This window comes from Trachinotus anak, unplaced genomic scaffold, assembly GCF_046630095.1.
Source record: "Trachinotus anak isolate AG129_WGS33_773 ecotype Australia unplaced genomic scaffold, CSIRO_AGI_Tana_v1 ptg000003l, whole genome shotgun sequence".
NCBI classification, from domain to species: Eukaryota; Metazoa; Chordata; class Actinopteri; order Carangiformes; family Carangidae; genus Trachinotus; species Trachinotus anak.
The window spans coordinates 21,204,863-21,222,535 of record NW_027273854.1 but is presented as its reverse complement, the minus strand read 5'-3'; the positions used below and the strand labels follow the sequence as shown (position 1 = coordinate 21,222,535).

The 17,673-nt window shown below is 39.9% G+C and overlaps 2 protein-coding genes across 4 annotated transcripts in view; one reads left to right on the top strand and one right to left on the bottom strand.

Moving 5' to 3' along the window:
• Nucleotides 1-3,914: 3,914 nt before the first annotated feature.
• On the bottom strand, nucleotides 3,915-7,795 carry mchr1b (melanin-concentrating hormone receptor 1b). Of its 2 annotated transcripts, XM_071474466.1 has the most exons (3): nucleotides 7,504-7,795; nucleotides 6,827-7,277; nucleotides 3,915-6,526 (listed from the first exon to the last, which is right to left on the bottom strand). In XM_071474466.1, the coding sequence occupies exons 2-3, from the start codon at nucleotides 6,888-6,890 to the stop codon at nucleotides 5,496-5,498; spliced, it is 1,095 nt and encodes a 364-aa protein (XP_071330567.1). In that variant the 5' UTR covers nucleotides 6,891-7,277; nucleotides 7,504-7,795; the 3' UTR covers nucleotides 3,915-5,495. The 2 variants fall into 2 exon arrangements, with proteins under 2 accessions (XP_071330567.1, XP_071330566.1); XM_071474465.1 differs by having other exon boundaries at nucleotides 6,827-7,795.
• A 977-nt stretch (nucleotides 7,796-8,772) lies between these two features.
• The window catches only part of grb2b (growth factor receptor-bound protein 2b), a 29,169-nt gene continuing 20,268 nt past the window's right edge, over nucleotides 8,773-17,673 (top strand). Inside the window, exons 1-2 of one of the 2 annotated variants that reach the window (XM_071474467.1) lie at nucleotides 8,773-9,007; nucleotides 10,284-10,539. In XM_071474467.1, the coding sequence (XP_071330568.1) occupies nucleotides 10,462-10,539 (78 nt within the window). In that variant the 5' untranslated portion in view covers nucleotides 8,773-9,007; nucleotides 10,284-10,461. Of the gene's footprint in view, nucleotides 9,008-9,049; nucleotides 9,534-10,283; nucleotides 10,540-17,673 lie in introns of those variants that run through there. The other variant, XM_071474468.1, reaches the window with a different exon arrangement.

Here is a 17,673-nt window from a genome sequence, read left to right as displayed (position 1 = left end):
ATATTATGCACATTCACTTGTTTGGGGAGAGAGAGATGACATGAAATACTGAGATCTTTCACTTAAGTAATAAAATACTATGGGGTAGAAGTCCTTGCATGTAAAATCCATGCTTTTTACATGAGTAAAAGGACACAACTACTAGCATAGAACTATACTTAAAATATTAAACGCACAAACAGTAAAACTCTTTTAAACTTTTTAATGTCTTTTTCATATCTGTTGACATTTATTCCAAGCAATTTAATACAGGCACATCTCAGAGGACCTTGTGTACATAGACTTCCAGTCTTTCCTCGTTGAGGAGTTCACACACATCTGTGCTCTGAATATATTCAGCATGATAAAGGAGTCATGTGGGTGTTTGTGAGAACTTGAGATAGGCACCTGCCTTTGGACCAAATTCATCATGGCGTGAGTAATTGTTCCCTTTGCTCATGTGGAGGTTGGTGTGATGGTGTTTTACTGTCCTGAGGTTATTGTTGCTGTTCACGCTTTATCACCATCACAGAAGGACGTCATCACTGAAAATCAGAGGGAGGTGGTGGAAGTTTGATGGTTTTACATCCATTTTAAGCTGCTTATTATGAGATTTCCATTTAGCACTTTTAAATGAAATGACATCCATAAAGATGAGCTCTGCTTTTCTTTCCCATTATTTTGGCTTGACAGTGAGTCATGGGCATGTTGTTTGTTTATCGACTGTCTTGGATATGGTCCAACTGGGATGGGCAAACCAGAGAAATCAACAAAGAATTAGTTCTTTGGTTTATGAAGCAGACAGAGGAATGTGCACTGCTAATTACTGGCATCTAAAGACTGTTTGGGCTGAGGAAACTGAAAGACATAATAGTGCCATCATGGAAATCAAATGAATGAAAATGGCAAATTAGTGAAAATGTAAAACTCTGGGTCATGGATCCCCAACTTACAGAAGACAAATCATGTTCATATACAAGAAACATTCAAAATATTCAAAATAGTTTTTAATTGAATCCACATGAAAGCCACTATCCTCTATTGCAGTGGTACCCAAACTTTGTCTGCAGGGGCCCACTTAATCTGCCAGCTGTGGAAGGTGTGTGTTGGTGACCAGCATCTGCAGATTTAGTTCAGTGAGTTTCTGAAACATGTCTATGAGGTAAGCAGGTTTCATGAGGAAGTAACTGTTTAACTTGTTGGCAAGTTCATTACTCTCTTCCTCCGAGAAGATTCTGATCTCATCCCTCACCCCTGGACCCTGGATAAAACCTTCCCATGTGACGGCCATCGGCCATCGGGACTCACTGAGAACAAAACAACTGTGTGATCAGATCCCATTTCCTCCCACAGCGTGGAGAAAATTGTTTTGATGTAGGCTATTAATGATGTCCGCCATTACATTGTTCAGCTCAGGACTCAGCTGTGTAGACAGTAGTTCATCTTGGTGTATTATACAGTGTGTCCACTGCAGCCCTCCTTGTTTCCCAGCTATTGTCTGAGCCCCATCTGTGCAGATCACATCCCAACAGTCCTCCCATTTCAGATCAGCCTCTTTCAAATAACTGTCAGTGATTCTGAACAAGTCATCTGCAGTGGCTCTGTTTGATACACACAGAAAAGCAAACCATGCCTTAAAATCATCGGCATTAATGAACCTCACATATGTTATCAATAAACAGTCTTTGTTACTGTCACATCTGCAGAGAAAAGAACTTGTCTCAAATCTTATCATTGAGCTGCCTCTCTGTATCTTTTGATCTTTTGACATGTCATAAATGTGCATGGAGACAGTATTGCCTGAGAGAGGGATGGGTCTTTCTTCATTACCCACTGCTGTACTGGATGAAGCCAAGCACGAGGTATATGCCTCATCGTATCTTCTAGTCTTTGTTTTTGTAGCTGTGATGTTTGGTGTCGATTCATCGTCTGCTTTACATTTACCTGACAGTCCTTTAACAACCTTGTTATATTTAGCCTTGCTGTGCCCCCTTTTCATAACTCTGGGGGGCGTGCCCTTTGGTTTGAGAACCACTGCGCTATTGATTTCTTTGTATTAATTCTATTCCTACCACCAAAGAGGAGTTTTGTGTGACTCTGTAGTCATTTTTAGTCTCTTTGTCACACTTCTCTTTGTATTTATTCTACATCTCTTTATGGTCCTTTTGAGTCGTGTCTCTTTCTGTCTCATCTCTTCATAGCCATTTGCATCTTTTAATGTTAATTTTGCATTTCTTTTTGGTCGTTTTATTCCTCATTTTGTGTCTGGTTTTTTCATCCCCTTGTGGTTGTTTTGTGTCTCTTTGTGGCTGTTTGTTTGACTTTCCAACAAGAATCATTAGCCATCACTTCAGACCAAGGCTCTGTTCACTAATTCATCCCTGGGTTCACCTCTGCATCGGTGCCTGGACCTTTGTGCTATCTTTTATACTTTCACTGTGACTTTTCCTACACTGTGAACATGAAAGCCCAGCTCAAGGATGTGTCATGACTCACTGCTATCTGTGGTTCACACTGACATCAACATTTACTGTATTTTTCAATAGATTGAGAGAATACAGGGCAGAGGGTGAGTTTCAAAAGCTGCAGTTCTCTGCACTTCATACACAGCAAGAGTCACTGGTATTTATCTGCAAATGTTTCAAAGTCCTGCACAACACACACTGCGTCTGCTGCAGAAGAGTCAAAATCTTATTACAAGGATGGTTAGACTTAACCACAGGGTCTTATAAACCTATCTGTACTCACACCAACGAGTCTTACAATGAATCTGAGCGTCGAAAAAGATTTTTTAAAATAAATTAAATGTAATTTTCTTTGATAAAAAAAAAAACAAAAACTTTTAGATCACATACCTATTCTGTATCTGTTTCTCCCTGCATGTGTTGCTCACAGGAAGCATTAAACACAAGACTGTGTGTTTTCATGGTTGCACCATTACCTCAGACAGAAATACTCTACATGTCCTCTGCACCATTTTTACACTTCTCTCTGCAACACATATGACTCGTGCTGGACGGTCCAGTTTGTTGATGAGTTCATTTTGAGTATGTTCATCTAAATGAGTCAAACTCGAGAGTTTGTTGGGTTGTTGAGTTTTTGTTTTTTTGTTTTTTCAGATTCACTCGACCTGCATTTGACCTCAGAAGCAGTATTACACACATTTTGCACTTGAAGCTGCAGCTTGTGTCGCCTGTTTACATATTTGTGCTCATATCTACACTGTATGTACTGTTGTTGTTGTTTCTGGTTAACTATACAAACACATTGATCAACACACAACACAATCACTTGAGTTTTTATTGCACAATACTTTTTCTGATTTTTTTTAATCTTGCCCCTAACAAACCCCCATATTACTAAAAAAAAACTGAAACCAATAAAAACGGAACTAAAACGACACTAAAAATAAAAATCAAAACAAGCGAACCTACTTCAAATATGAATTAAAACTAAGCTGGCATTTTAAACAAGAAGTCAAAATGAAATAATAATAAAAAAAACTAATGAAAAATCCAAACCTCTTATAACCTTCTTCCAGATACTTTGATTCCTACTATCCAAAATTTGGATGAGCAGTAAATCCTCCTACTTAAAGGAAGAAAAATGAAACACCTTTGCAGTTTGAGAAAACTACACAAAATACGTTCAACTTAAAACACGACCTTGCATACAGCTGAATGTATAACGGTTCAGGTACTGTTTGGACCCATATGCAGTCACAGGACTCAGCGGGTGTGGTGCAAAGGTATCTGTTAGAAAAATAGTTGAACAGGATTGAAGGGTGGTGAAGGGTGAGGGTGGAGGCAGGCTGGGTTTGAGGTTTGAGGTGTAGTTTGGCAGATGAGGAGGCAGCATGGGCTGGAGTTCTAGTCTGGCTCAAGGGATCACTGAGGCCCAGGAGAAAACCTGGTAAGCACAGAGCATGAGAGATAGCTCAAGTCAAGACTAGGGAGTCTAGGGAGTTGCTAGTGCTTCTCTGGCGAGTAGTGAAGGGTGAGCCTGTACTTTAGCAGTTGGAGATGAGTGGATTCCTCAGAGTGTGTAGTAACACCAGGAGCCAGGAGAAGTAGAAACAGCCACAACACACACACATACACAGAAAAAAAGGGAGGAGGTGACACAAGGGAGAACAAGGAAGACACAAAGAAACACAAGGGAAGGGAGAACAAAAAAAACAATCTACAGCCAGAGTCGTGACAGACTGGAGATATTTCAGTTGAGTTCAACACTTTATTGACGCTTTCTGCATGTCAAAAACAGTCCTGGAGTAGGATTAACCAGTTCAAACATACAGCAGGTTACAAAGAGCACATTTCCAAAGCGTTCACATCATAGTAAAGTTGCCCAGTTAAATACACAGAGACAAATACCTGCATCACAGCGTCACAAGCCACAGTGGCCACATCGATACAGTATAATGTCACACTGGATAAAATGAGATTGACGAGATTGATCAGCTTTCTACAGAGTTAGCACTGTAAAATAAACAGGGCCTATAGACCATCACCTCCCACAGGAAAAATGTTCATTTAAAATGCAGTCATCGAGTGATGCAAACTTTCTGTCCTCACTAAATCAGAGCATGCAATCTGTCCCCACTTAGTCAGTGAAACACATCAGTCACATGGTTTATAAAAAGCAGCACATGTAAAAAGGCCACTAGCTCTGCTTCTTACACTCTGTCTAATTACTACTGTTGCTACAAGCTATAATGGTGCTGCCAAACACTGTTTTGTTTTTGGTTTTTATGATGTTTCAGAGGTTTTAATATGCAAGCAATGTCACAGTAAGCAGGCCATTAAAAAAACAGCCACAATATAGAAAAAATGACAGCTTTTAAACGGTGACAAGCTGCAGTTGGTGCCACACAAATGGATTCAGTGATTTTGGTTGTAAAATACAAGAGCCATATATTTGCTATTCACAGGATGATCAGGGTGTGAGCACCATGGCTGTCATATACACTGGCAAACCTGTATGACAGACATCATGAAATGCACAATAGGTTCTGTAATCCAACAATACTGACACAAAACAAATATGTATAAATGATAGTTCAGATATGAAGATTGTATGATGAAATACAGAATCAAGGTCTGCAGAATCACGTGATTCATTTTATTTTGCATGGTGAAGATAACACGATGGACTAATACATATTATCAGTTTCATGGCCTTAATTCTACCATATTAGATCCTTTGACAATATCAGCCTTTTCAAATGCTAATTAAAAAATTATGCAGAGGCACAATAATGACGATTCATTCAATTGTTCAATATCCGACTCCGTTTTCTGATTCAGTTTGCTGAGTCTAAAAATAAGATAGAAGAAAACTATACTAGCGTATAGTTCAGTAGAGTCCCATCTGGAATGAAGATGCCTCCTTCATTATGCCTTCATGTAAACAGAGGTGCTTTCTGGGGAAATCAGAGTGGTCAGTAGCGGCAGATGGTTGATTTGCTGGCAGTGGTGGTTGGCAGCGGTCATGGACTGGCAGGTTAACTGTCCATCTCAGTGCACAGCCACAGTGACAGGGAGCATGTTCTGAAGGAGTTCTCTTGATGACCGCGAGTGAGATGGATGCGAGCTGTCTGCTGCCATCCTCAGACTCATACTGCCATCAGCCAGAGCAGGGGCAACTCTGAAAACCCTGTGGGACGGACGAATGGCTACAATGAACTGCCTCTTGAATGTTTCACTTAAAATGATGTAGATAAATGGGTTTATGCAGCTGTTGGCGTAGCCCATGCTGATGGCGATGTTGTAGGCATACAGGAAAGCAAAAGTGGGCCGCTGTACCCCCAGGTGGGCCAGCTGCAAGATGTAGTAGGGGGCCCAGCAGATGAAAAATGCCAGGCAAATGGCCACTGCCATAGAGGTCACCTTTCTCGTCCGCACCCTCAGGCTGCGCTGGGGCAGTGGAGCAACGGTAGCTGACATGTTTTGGAGAATCTTGAAGAAGACCCCACAGATGACCACCAAAGGCAGAGCAAACGCCAAGAAGAACTGGTAGAGGGTGAACCAGTATGTATCTGTAGCAGGGTTGGGCAACAGGAGGGCACAGCCGACCGAGCCGTCCTTGAGACGCATGAGTCCTGTGTACATCCAGACTGGAGTGATGGAGACCAGAGAAAACACCCACACCAGAGCTACTGCTGCCCCGGCCATGAAGGGGGTTCGAATGTGTTTGAAGCGGATGGGATGCACAGTGGCCAGATAGCGATCCAGAGTCATTACAGTCAGGATGTAGGTACTGACAATCTGGCTATTGGAGTCAAGCGCTGTGATGACAGTGCACATGGTGCCACCAAAGCACCAGGAGCCATTACCCACGAGCTGGTGAATAAGAAAAGGCATGCCAAGGAGAAAGAGGAGGTCTGCGATGGACAAACTGAAGATAAATATGTCTGGTACTGTTTGCTGGGAACAGAGCTTGGTCTTCTTCACAATGGTGTAGATGACTATACAGTTTCCAAAGATCCCAAAGAAACAGATGACACCAAAGATGCTGGGCATGAGCACGTTGTTGTACTGCTCATGATCTGGCAAAAAGAAGGTTCCCTGTCAGTCACTTGCATATTAATGTCGGTGATTTTTTTTTTCATAAATCTCTTTGTTTCCATTTATATCTAAGTCATGAAGGCGACAATAATCACTCACTAATATCATATATGAATAAATAATAGAATATTAAAACTCAACATTTGCAGATAAACCTTCATTTTTTAAAAAGATAGCTTTACAGTTATGACACAAACATTCTGTGCTGGGTGAAATTCAATAGTCTGATGCTCAATTTAAAAAAATAAAAATAAAAAAAAATTGAAGAATAAACAACCTACCTTCCTCTAGATTCCCAGGACTGAAGGATGAAACAGATGAATTTGATAAGTAGGCAAAATCCATCCCAAATAGCTTTTGGTAGTATTTCTATAAAATGGTCTGCATTGGTGTATGGTAATGGTGTATAATAATAATAATTATTATTATTATTATAACTTACATAACCGTTATTTCAAACATAAGATACCATGGGAACAGCAGCATAAAATGATTATATATAATAATAGCTCGACTCAGACAAAAGAAAGAAAACAATTTAACTTATCCAAAAGACTTCATCAGGGTTCGCAGGTCTGTCAGCCTGATTCTGCCAGCTAGTAAGGAGGCAAACAGGTCGAACCCCAGTAAACAGGTATTTTCCGCTGTTGTCGTTTGTCATTGTGCTTCCGTCCAGAGAACAGACACAGGCTAAAGCTCTAAGCCCCCACCGAGGGAGGGAGAGACCGGGGGCTGGGAGCGACGACACAGACAGACAGAGAGAGAGAGAGAGAGAGAGAGAGAGAGAGACGTGCATGGTTGGTCAAGTTTTACCTCGTCATTATGATTTGCTGGCTTTCTCCACCTCATCTACAGAGCTGTTTTAATAAACAATCCATTGCTCATGTACTATCTCCAGTAGCCTCCTGCCCAACTGAGTTATTTCACTGACATTGTTTTGTCTCTAAAATATACAAACCTTCATATCTCGTACCGGCACTGCTTTTACGACATTCCTGGATTTCACTTGCAACTCTGTGCCCTTCTGATGTGAACTTCAGCCGTGCATGGCAATCTGCTTGCACTGTACAGCGAGCTCTTGTATTATTGAGGCATAATGATTAATATTTCCACTAGGTGGCAGTGTTGTCAAGGTATTAACATCTCTCTGTTGCCACAGATGGACAAGTCAGAATTGAAAGCAGATGGCCGAAACATGAAAACAAAGAAAGACAACAAAATATTTATCAAATAATGGGTTGTGCAGTGGGATAAAGGTAACAACAAACACACTCACTCTCTGTTGACAACACGGATGTGAAGAAGTGTAATATAGGGGCTATTTCTATTTATTTGATAATAATAATAATAATAATAATAATAATAAACTTTATTTATATAGCACTTTTCAGACACAGAATGCAGCTCAGAGTGTTTTGACAAATATAAAATAGTCAAGAAGATAAAACAGGAAGGAAAGAAAAAAAAGAAAAAAGAGAATTAGAATAAAATAAATATTTATGTATTTATTTGTTCATTTGGCAAATGAACATAATCTAAATAGCGTCTGCATTTTTCGCTGCTTTGCATGTGACATATCCAGGCATGTTCATAAATCTGGAGTGTGTCAATAATATGTGATTAGTTTTTAAGAAGGCCTGATTTATCAATCACACTCTTTTGACTGATAGAGGCCATCAAGACACTTGAATCTCGTTACAGAGGAGTGCAGCTTACACTACCAGAGCACATCTGTGCAGTTCTGTGCATTGGCCCAGTCTACCTCTGTGAAATTCAGATGTCAAGCACTGTTGTGGCAGCAGTTTGACGTTATTACACAGCCGTGAATCTTACAGTAGCATGCTCCAACCTTATCCAGCCTACTTTATCTCATGGCCCACCTTGCTTTGTTTCACCCTAAGTTAATATTTAATGACTGACTTGGATGAATCTGTGTGGTTTAACCCTTTAGGTCTAATCTCGCTGAGTCAGACAGGTAAACAGATAATAAAAACATTTTAATTACAGGTTACATAGATAGATAGATAGATAGATAGATAGATAGATAGATAGATAGATAGATAGATAGATTGGTTGGTTGGTTGGTTGGTTGGTTGATTGATTGATTGATTGATTGATTGATTGATTGATGTCATACATAGCGTGTGATATGAAATAACTGAAATAGCCAGTCGCAGGTGAGAGTAACAGGTCTGTGGTGGGTTTGACAGACCAGTGGAGCAGACTGACAGGGAGGAGCTCCAGTCACAACAGCACGCCGACCCTCCCAGCGCTGTGGAAGGAAGCGGAAATAAACGTCGCAAACCTTATGCTAGTAGCTAGATTTAGGCTCGTAGGACGGAGTGTAAGCGACACCAGACCTACATCGTTTGTTGCCTCTCTAGAGGAAACAGGGAGTGGATAGTTACACGACAGGTTTTTGTTTGTTACAGTGGCAGCACTGAAACGGAATATCTCGAGTGGTGAGTTTTACTGACGCTTTCTCTTTTCATAAAAGTTGTGTGCTGTTTCCTTTCACGACGCAGGCTAGTCAAGTTCAGTAACGTTAGCTGAGCTAACTGTGCCACTAAGCTAGCAACAACAGCTTGCGCTATGAAAAAAAAGGTGTTTTCTTCCTTTTCACATTTGCCAACGTGAAGCTAGCCAGTAGGCCTCGGACGTTGATAAACATCTGGTGTTTGTTTTAAACTGTCCACTTGTTTTAAGTAATGTTATCGTTAATCCAGCCGTTGTGAAAAATTAGATTGGTTAAGTTTGATAAACACACTGCATCGCAGTTATTGTTGCCCGACCGTTAGCCGGCATGCTAGCTCCAGCGTTCTAGAACACTGGGCGCAGTCTGTTTGCTGGAACGGAATCGATTCACTCGAACTCGCGTGAAAACGGTAAAAACGCGGCCGGGGCTGAAAATGACCCGGTGTGGATGTTACATCTCACATTTCTGACAGCAAGGAGCCCACGGAGGATGGATAATACTAGAGGATAATTGTAGGACTGCTCCCCTTCAGACTTCAGTTTCTCTCTTCATTACCTTGTCTTAAATACCTCCATCACCCGATGTGCTTTTTTTGCTCGTTTGTTTTCAGTCTGCCTATAGTAGTCTTTGATTTTTTTTTTTTAATTTTTGTATTATTGTAAACAATGTTCACGCTTACATTTTCGGACTTTCTTAACTGACTCATGAACTGATTAGCTGAGACGAGAGATGGATTGATTTTTGGGGAAAAAGGCAAACAAAGTTTGTATCTGCAGATAATTTGCCATGCCTTTGGCTGTCAGATTTAATGGCCTTATGAGTCGCAGAGTTGTATTAGTGTGAACCCATCAAAGCTGTACGGTAACATATTAGCAAACATCTTAATGGGATAACGTAGCGTTATCCTTCTAACTAAGCAACTGCAGGTTTAGCCAGTGTATCGTTGTCAGCTCTACTTAAGTAGGCAAGGTGGTTGGCTGTCAAGAAGGTATGTAGATAGTAGCGCTGATTGTTGGGAACTTTGCATTAAGTTTCTCTTGTTCCCAGATGAATGGTGCCAAGAAAATGCAGGCCCAAACCCCACTTTCACGTAGTTTTGCCTTTGGAGATGACCATGAGTACTTTTGTGTTCTATTTTGGATCATGAAAATTCAACGTTTTAAATGAGAAGTCTCAAAGTAAACATTTGCCCAACCATCAACTTATCTTAACTAACAAACCATTTGAGTGTCACAGAGTGTCACATTATGTCTGGTTTGCAGGTACCTTACTGTGACCTTTATGTGAGGTCTAAGCCCTAAAGGAACGGGTCATAGACGGGAGGAGAGACTCGGAGAAAAGCATCTGGCCACAGAAGCCTGGATACGTGTTTTTATTTTTTATTCAGTCTCTGAAACACACAACCACAACCAAGCAGTTTTCCAGTAAGCAGCAAGGACCATGGAGGCCATTGCCAAATACGATTTCAAAGCAACCGCTGATGATGAGCTTAGTTTCAAACGTGGAGAAATCCTTAAGGTAAGTGACAACTATTTGATCAATCGGTGTTAGTGCTTGTCTGTATTACTCATATGAATATACTCATTATGAAATAGCTGAAATTACTTTATTGCTGTAGGTTTATTTCCTGTGTAATTAATCATATCAGTCCTGTGTTAAGTGAAAGTGGCCCCCACAGTAGCAGTTTCATGCAGTAACCTTTTTTTAAATTTTTTATTTATTTAAAACCAAATAAAGCTACAGTGTATCAGTACAATATTTTAGAGTGAGCTCAATATTTTCTTTTTCAGTTGTATTTGACATTTTCATGCCCTTGCCTGATGTGTTTGTTAAACATAAACATTTAACCCATTTTTTAAAAGAAAAAAGATCAGTTAACTTGGGCTATAGCCTAAAATTCAAAACACACTGCTGCATCATGTGATGGTTCACATGGTAATTAAGTGTGGCAACAGAACAGCAAAATTTTAGACCTAGATGCTGTGGCCTAGTGTATGATAGCAAAGTATTGTAAAGGAGCAGTGCTAATGTTACCCTGCTGAAGGCATGGTGATAAAAGGAGGCAAAATCTGCAAGGTTTTTGTTTGGGTGTTGTTCCATTATGAGCTATTTAAAGTCCTGTGTGTGAAACCCCAGGCTTGTCCATATCCTCAGGCATGAGAAGCTTATTCAAAGCCTGATACTTTGCTGTTGCAAACGGTTAATGTCATTCTTTGACCTTGATGAAGAAGCTACGATATTAGAATATACATACTGCAGTTTTCCTACACAATGATTCTTTTTTTGATTTATATTCAATCATCATAATCCTTGTGTTTAGAGACATAGTCATGGCTGGCATGATGCAGAGGTGACAATGCATAAAAATTAGATAAATACTTAATGTTTCTGCGTTTTCTATGAAAATGTGTATAGCTAAACACTTAGTTTAAAACATCCTTCTGATAATGCACAACTTGATCTTCAATCATATTTTTTTGTGGGCAACATCTGTTTTTCCTTGACATGCTGATAGAAATTTATTGTGATGTATTGTGATATACACAGATTTTTGTATGTTTTTGGTAATGTGTTTTTTTTTTCTGCTCCACAGTCAATTATCTAGTTTAGAAGATTCTCGCCATGACTTGAAACCATGAATGATTTGCTATTGCAGTGTAGAATGGAACAAGAGAATACTCTAAAGCACAAATGTTGTTAGTAATGAGGGATCAATAGTGAGTTTTAAATAAACACCCACAGTATAGTTATACTGAATTCCTCACACAGAATCTGAAAGGCTGTCTGCTTTTCAGTCCATGTAAGAAGAGACCAGCCCTGAGCTAGTGATGTGGGTAGTGTGTAAGGCTGCGTCATGGCAGTTTGCATCAATGTGATGAAATACCTTGATTTTATACTGTCTTATAATATACTGTGTATGTATAATATAAAGGTCAGCTGGTTGACGGTTCTGTCAGGGGATGAGTGCTGTTTTTTTTTTTCCTGGAATAAGAGATTTAAGAAGTGAATTTTGAAAAGACTTCTTATCTCACCAGGGGGGCTTGGAGGGAGGGAGAGAGACAGTCAGCTCAGGAAACACTGAGCTAAATATGAGTTCTTATTAAATTTGCATATGAGAGGAGAAGGTATTGTACTTTTCCTCTTATTTCAATGGCCAGCTGTCTTGTTGGAAAATCTCAAGCTTTTTACCAGATGGCAGAGCTCCAGCCCAAATGTTAATGGGAAATACCACAGATTTTTTTGCCTTTAATTGACATAATTAGAGATGAGATGTGCCTTTTGGTGCCTGGGTAGTTTAGACAAAACTGAATAATATTATGTTGAATGTTGTGCTGATTTTCGCTACATTTTAAAAGCCTAACTTTTTTTTAAAGATATTTTTTTGGGCATTTTTTGCCTTTATTGACAGGACAGTAGAGAGTGACAGGAAAGGGGCAGAGAGAGAGGGGGAACGACACGCAGGAAAGAGTCAGGCCGGTTGGGAGTTGAACCGGCGCTCGCCTGCTGAGAGCATCCGCTCATGTGGTACGCACCCTAACCACTCCGCCATCAGGCCGCCCCAAAAAGCCTAACTTGTACTTCTTAGTTCCCCATATATTTAGAATGTTGTTGCTCTCAATTCTTGTTTTTTTTTTCTGTCCTTGCAAAACGCTTTAAGCTCTGTTCCCCAGACACTCTGGGTATCTGGCTACATAGAAAACATGAGGTAGGTGTGAAATGATGTCATTTTACATAAGTGACAAAATTTAAACTAAAACATTTTTCATTCTTCAGATTTAGTCTTATTTTATGTGTGGAGATCTACGTTGGCACTATCCCCAAGATTCAACATAAGCTACACTGATATATGTAGTTTGAATAATTTTGTAATTACATTTTGTAATTGATTTATTGATTTATTTGTGGCGGCTAACCACAATATCGACAGCAACTGCTACACATTGATTTTCTTTTCTTTTTTTTTTATGGTTTCAAATAACTAAAATCTTATTTCATTATAGACCTGTGTACAGTGCTTTGATTCGCTCAACCCCTCCTTATCCCAATCTCTCTCACAAACAGATTCAGAACAGACCTGTCAGTCATAATCGGACTAATAATCAGAAGTTTTTACCGTCCCCATCTGTCTCTTTACCGGCCCTGTCTGTGTGCCTGACATTTGAGGTGCGCATGAGAGCAAACTGTGTCCGTGTGGTGTGACTAATTGTCACTGGACAGTCACAATAAGTAATCAACCCTCAGCGACCCAATCGGAGTCGGTGAGAATGATTTGTTTGACACACCGCCCCAGCCGGAGCTGATAAATACCCATGTCTACTGCAGAGTCATTTGACCAAGAGTGAATGCTGAATGTACCATTTTCCATTGCCAACAAAAGCCCGATGTTAGTGGGTTTTTTGGCCAGCGTAAATGGGGCTTTAAATACTATTCAGCTACCAGCACAAATAGAATCTAATTCTATTTGAAGCACTGCTCTACACTGTGGCTTAAAAATTAAAGCAAGATATTCATATATCCAGACCCAATATATTTGACCCTGCTATGGGGTTGAATACTGTAAAAGGTACAAAAGGCTTTACAGGTTATTTCTGCCTAGAGAAACAAACTGAAATGGGGAAGGAAAGCCTGCATCAGTGTTGCCTCCAGCACTGTCCACATTTTATCTGAATCATTTGTTGGCTGCTTTGCCCATAGGACCAGTTCACTTTTTTAGACTGAATGAAGTGGCATGATGTTTGTCAGAGACCATCCCCCTCTCCATTTCTTTTAACTTCTTTATCCTCTTGTTCCTCTTTGCAGTACTCATACATTAGTCCCAAGTCTGAATGTTTCCCCCCAGGTAATTTCTTAGAAACAAGATGGAACAAGCTCCTGTCACTCACTGAAACATACTGCTGCACAGGTGGAGCTGTATTAAATGTTATTTAGAATGGGATGATAAGGCAGCCTTTTTTTTAGCAGTGATTTTTTAAATGTATTGATCCAGCAGTTATTTACAAGTGAGTTTGCACGATTCACAATATATAACTTTTGTACATTGTACAAAAGTTGTGACAAAAATTGGTACATTTTTAGCAACTTTTATTTAAAAGAGGAAATGGGTAATTTTTGCAGTTTTTTCCTGATTCTTTACTGGAAAGTTTAAAGTGGCCTGGTTTCTAATAAAGTGATGATCAGACCAGTATAATTTTAGCATAGCTATATCTCAAAGTATATCAGAGATTAGCCTGGTTTTAGCCATGTGACCTCTGCAACTATTCACTAAATAATGCCACACAGCCCTCTGGTCTCTCTTGCTCACTATCTCCCTTTGCTCTTTGCACTCTGCTTTTTAGACTAGTTGGATATTTGATTACATAACAGTTGTTTAAACATCAGTAATACTAAACTAAATTCCATTCTCAGTGTTTCCTGTGGATCAAGAAGTTTGGCGTGGGGGCAACATAATGGGGGGATTGTTGGTGGGCAGCGCGCAGGGGAAATAGCCTAGCAGTGTGTTGCCGCAGTGAAGTGTGTGGCAATAGTCAGCCATAAAGTGTGTAGCTAACTAAGTATGGTAGGCTAACTACTGAAAGGTCGTTACTGAAAGGAAAGAGAGTTAAGATAACCCAGCTTTTTAACAGAGCGAGGAGAGAGATGCGTCGTCATCCCTCACTAATGTCTGATGCCTGCTCCGTTTACCTAACTTACATTGTCTGTTTTTCTTTTCCTCTGAAAATACCTAAGCAAGCTCTTTTTTTTTTTTTATATCAGAGCTTCAGTCTAGATGAATGTCTGCTAAATATCACTGTATCACTGAATACTGCAGTACCTGCACAGGAGGTGCTGTTGAATCCCCAAGGCGTTTTGGTTAGATTTTTAATTTTTTAAATTTTATGCCGTAGAAGCAAAGATTTTGGTGTGGCGGGCCGCCACGCAGAAATGTTACCAGCAGAAACACTGCCTCTTAATTGGCAACATTGCCATGAATAAAAAACCACACTCAAAAACAGATTTGCACTCTGTCAGTTTACATCTGATGTACATGTTGCTTTACCTGATGCTGTACAGTGTGCAAGACACAAGCATTTGGAGTCGTAGTATCTATAGAAAACTTCTCTGAGGTGGAGGGTGTTCACTGTGGCTCCTTTGCCTCCATCACCAGTGCTGTCTGTCTGCTGATACTAATACTAAACAGCTCTGCTCTTAGGACAAAGGGACCCTCTCATGAGAGAGCAGGCCCTGTTAAGGCTTTGCATGTATGTAGCATCCTCAACTTCTCACCATTTCCAGTATCGCTGGGAGATGGTGGCTATGTTGCTTTCTCTAGGCCTCACATTGGCACACGGGAAAATCTGTGGTTTTTCAGATTTTCACTTTGTTTTTATTCACATCAACATCGTCATCCTTGTGAATGTCTCCAATATGTGAATGATAATTTGTTTTAGATACAAAATAGAGCTGTGGTGAATACAGCAGAAAGGTGACCGGTGTGTTTTGGTGCTATAGACGCCTGTAGTAGTTATGATCAGCATCGAGAGTACAGTTAGTTACAGTTTGAATGAGTCAGTAGAAATCATTGTGTTGAGGGCCAAATATTAGGCAGCTCCAGCTCTGGCTTAATGCCACACAGCTACACAGCAGTTTTCCTTGTTTCAATTGCTTTTAGAACAGGCCTTTTATGTGAGCATTTATCTGATGGTCTATTGCTGAGGGGATGAAAAGGCTGTTTTTGGGGACATGAAATCCTGTTGTGTTGACCTATTTAATCATTATAAGAAGTGTACATGCCACCTTTGATCACTTGTCATAATGCCCACGTAGGTGCATGATTACAAACAGCATAGCATTAAGTCTCCGAATGGATGAAAATTGTATTTAATGGAAATTTCCCTTAAAACCAGATTTCCAAATATAAATTCAGTTTATATTGACGCTAAATCTTTGAGAAGTGTGAGCTCTCTTGGAATTCAAATTGGTTTTATTTTGGTTGTTTTTAGATGAGTGGTGCTTTTACTTTGACTGAGCTATTGCTGTCCTTCCACTACATATTTCACCTTGTTGTGCCACATCTGCTTTAATTGAAAATATGTGTGACAACACTAATAGGCATCAATTACAAGAAAAGGAAACCCATATTGTCTAATGTCACCAAGATATTTAGTAATCAGGCTTCACAACTGTCAGCCAGCTAGCAGGCACTGTGTCACTGTGACTCACACAGCTGGTCGACCAGACCAGGCTCGACCTCTAATTTGCAGCCTTGAGTCATACGCCAACGTTTAGTTCTCTCATTTGCCAGTTCATGAGTAGTGAAGCAGACTGTCACTTTATAACAGAGGCTCCAACCCCTCTAGTCTTTCTTCATATGACAGATGCTAAGCATAGCTATTCATGTTTCATACAGTATATCTTCTTTTATAATTAGATGTGTATTTTTACTCTACATTTTGCTTTTGCTCCTTATCAGTACATGGCACACAGAGCTGTTGCAACCACCTTCCTGTTTTATCTTTGCAGCCAGATTCAAGTTGTTTAACTGTTTTAACTTCTGTCTCATTCTGAATCTAGAGAAAGACCTGATTTCTGTCTTAAATGTCAGATACAGAAATAAGAACATTTGACAGCACTGAAGCTTGAGATTATATGTAAAATATCTCACAGTACAAATGTGGAGAGTGTGGGCCCATGACAAATTTGCATAATGCAGACTAGTCTTGTTTCACTGTGTGATTTCCCATCATGCATAGACAAAAAAAGGGAAGATGGTTACCACTGGTGGTTAGAAGATCGATCTATAAACCTAACTCTGTAATGTGGTATTTGTAGTTTTTATGTGCTTTTTTTTTATAGTTTGCTTGGTCTCAGTTAGTTTGTGCACTTTCAGAAGTTGCCATTGAACAATGAGACCTGCGCTCGCACACTTTCTAATGTCACCACTTGACATATTAATAGTTGAAGATGACCTGCAATCACAGCTTTTGAACAGATCAGGATGACAAAAAAAACAATGAGCGATAAACCATGTAAGCTCTTAGATTTAATTCAAATCAAACATCAATATCTCTTTATGTGGTTTCAGTCCATCCTTATGATTATGATGGCCACCCCAGAGTATGCTACAGTAGCTTAGCTTAGTCTTCTTTTTCACATTTTCTATGACAGAAAGCAGATCTAGAGGCAAAGCAGCAGGCATGTGGAGGCCACAGTAGAGGGTGGCCATTGCCCTGAGCACTGTGCACTTGTTCTCATTTCCTTCTTAAATAAATAAAGATTAACAGCCCTGCTAGCTGGCAGAATTAGCTCCCGTCAGCAGATCTTTGAACTCTGTCCACGTAGTGTAATGTAAGATCCGCCTCTCCACCTTGCCGCTTCTGCAAACCATTGTATACAGATTCAAAGCATTTGTTATTTAAACTCTGTTCAAGTCTTGCTCACTATGTCAATATTATACTACAGCCATTAATGTAATAGTATGCCATAAAACTGTAATTTAAAATCACCCCAGGAATTGAATGAGAGCTTGGCAATAGATCACCAATAGAGCTTTAGGCCTTTGTGGAGAACATTAAGACGCTCAGTGGTCATTCTGAGAGGCAAATGTCAACTCACAAAAGAGAAGATGTAAGCTATTATTACACTGAGAAAAAAAAAATAAAAATCTCAAACTGC

What these genes read in the sequence shown, in the direction of transcription:
- mchr1b (XM_071474465.1), bottom strand. Translation starts at nt 6,890, where the DNA reads ATGGATTTTGCCTACTTATCAAATTCATCTGTTTCATCCTTCAGTCCT. An exon ending in TCCTGGGAATCTAGAGGAAG is followed by an intron (nt 6,527 to 6,826) that starts GTAGGTTGTTTA and finishes TCTTTTTGCCAG; the next exon opens with ATCATGAGCAGTACAACAAC.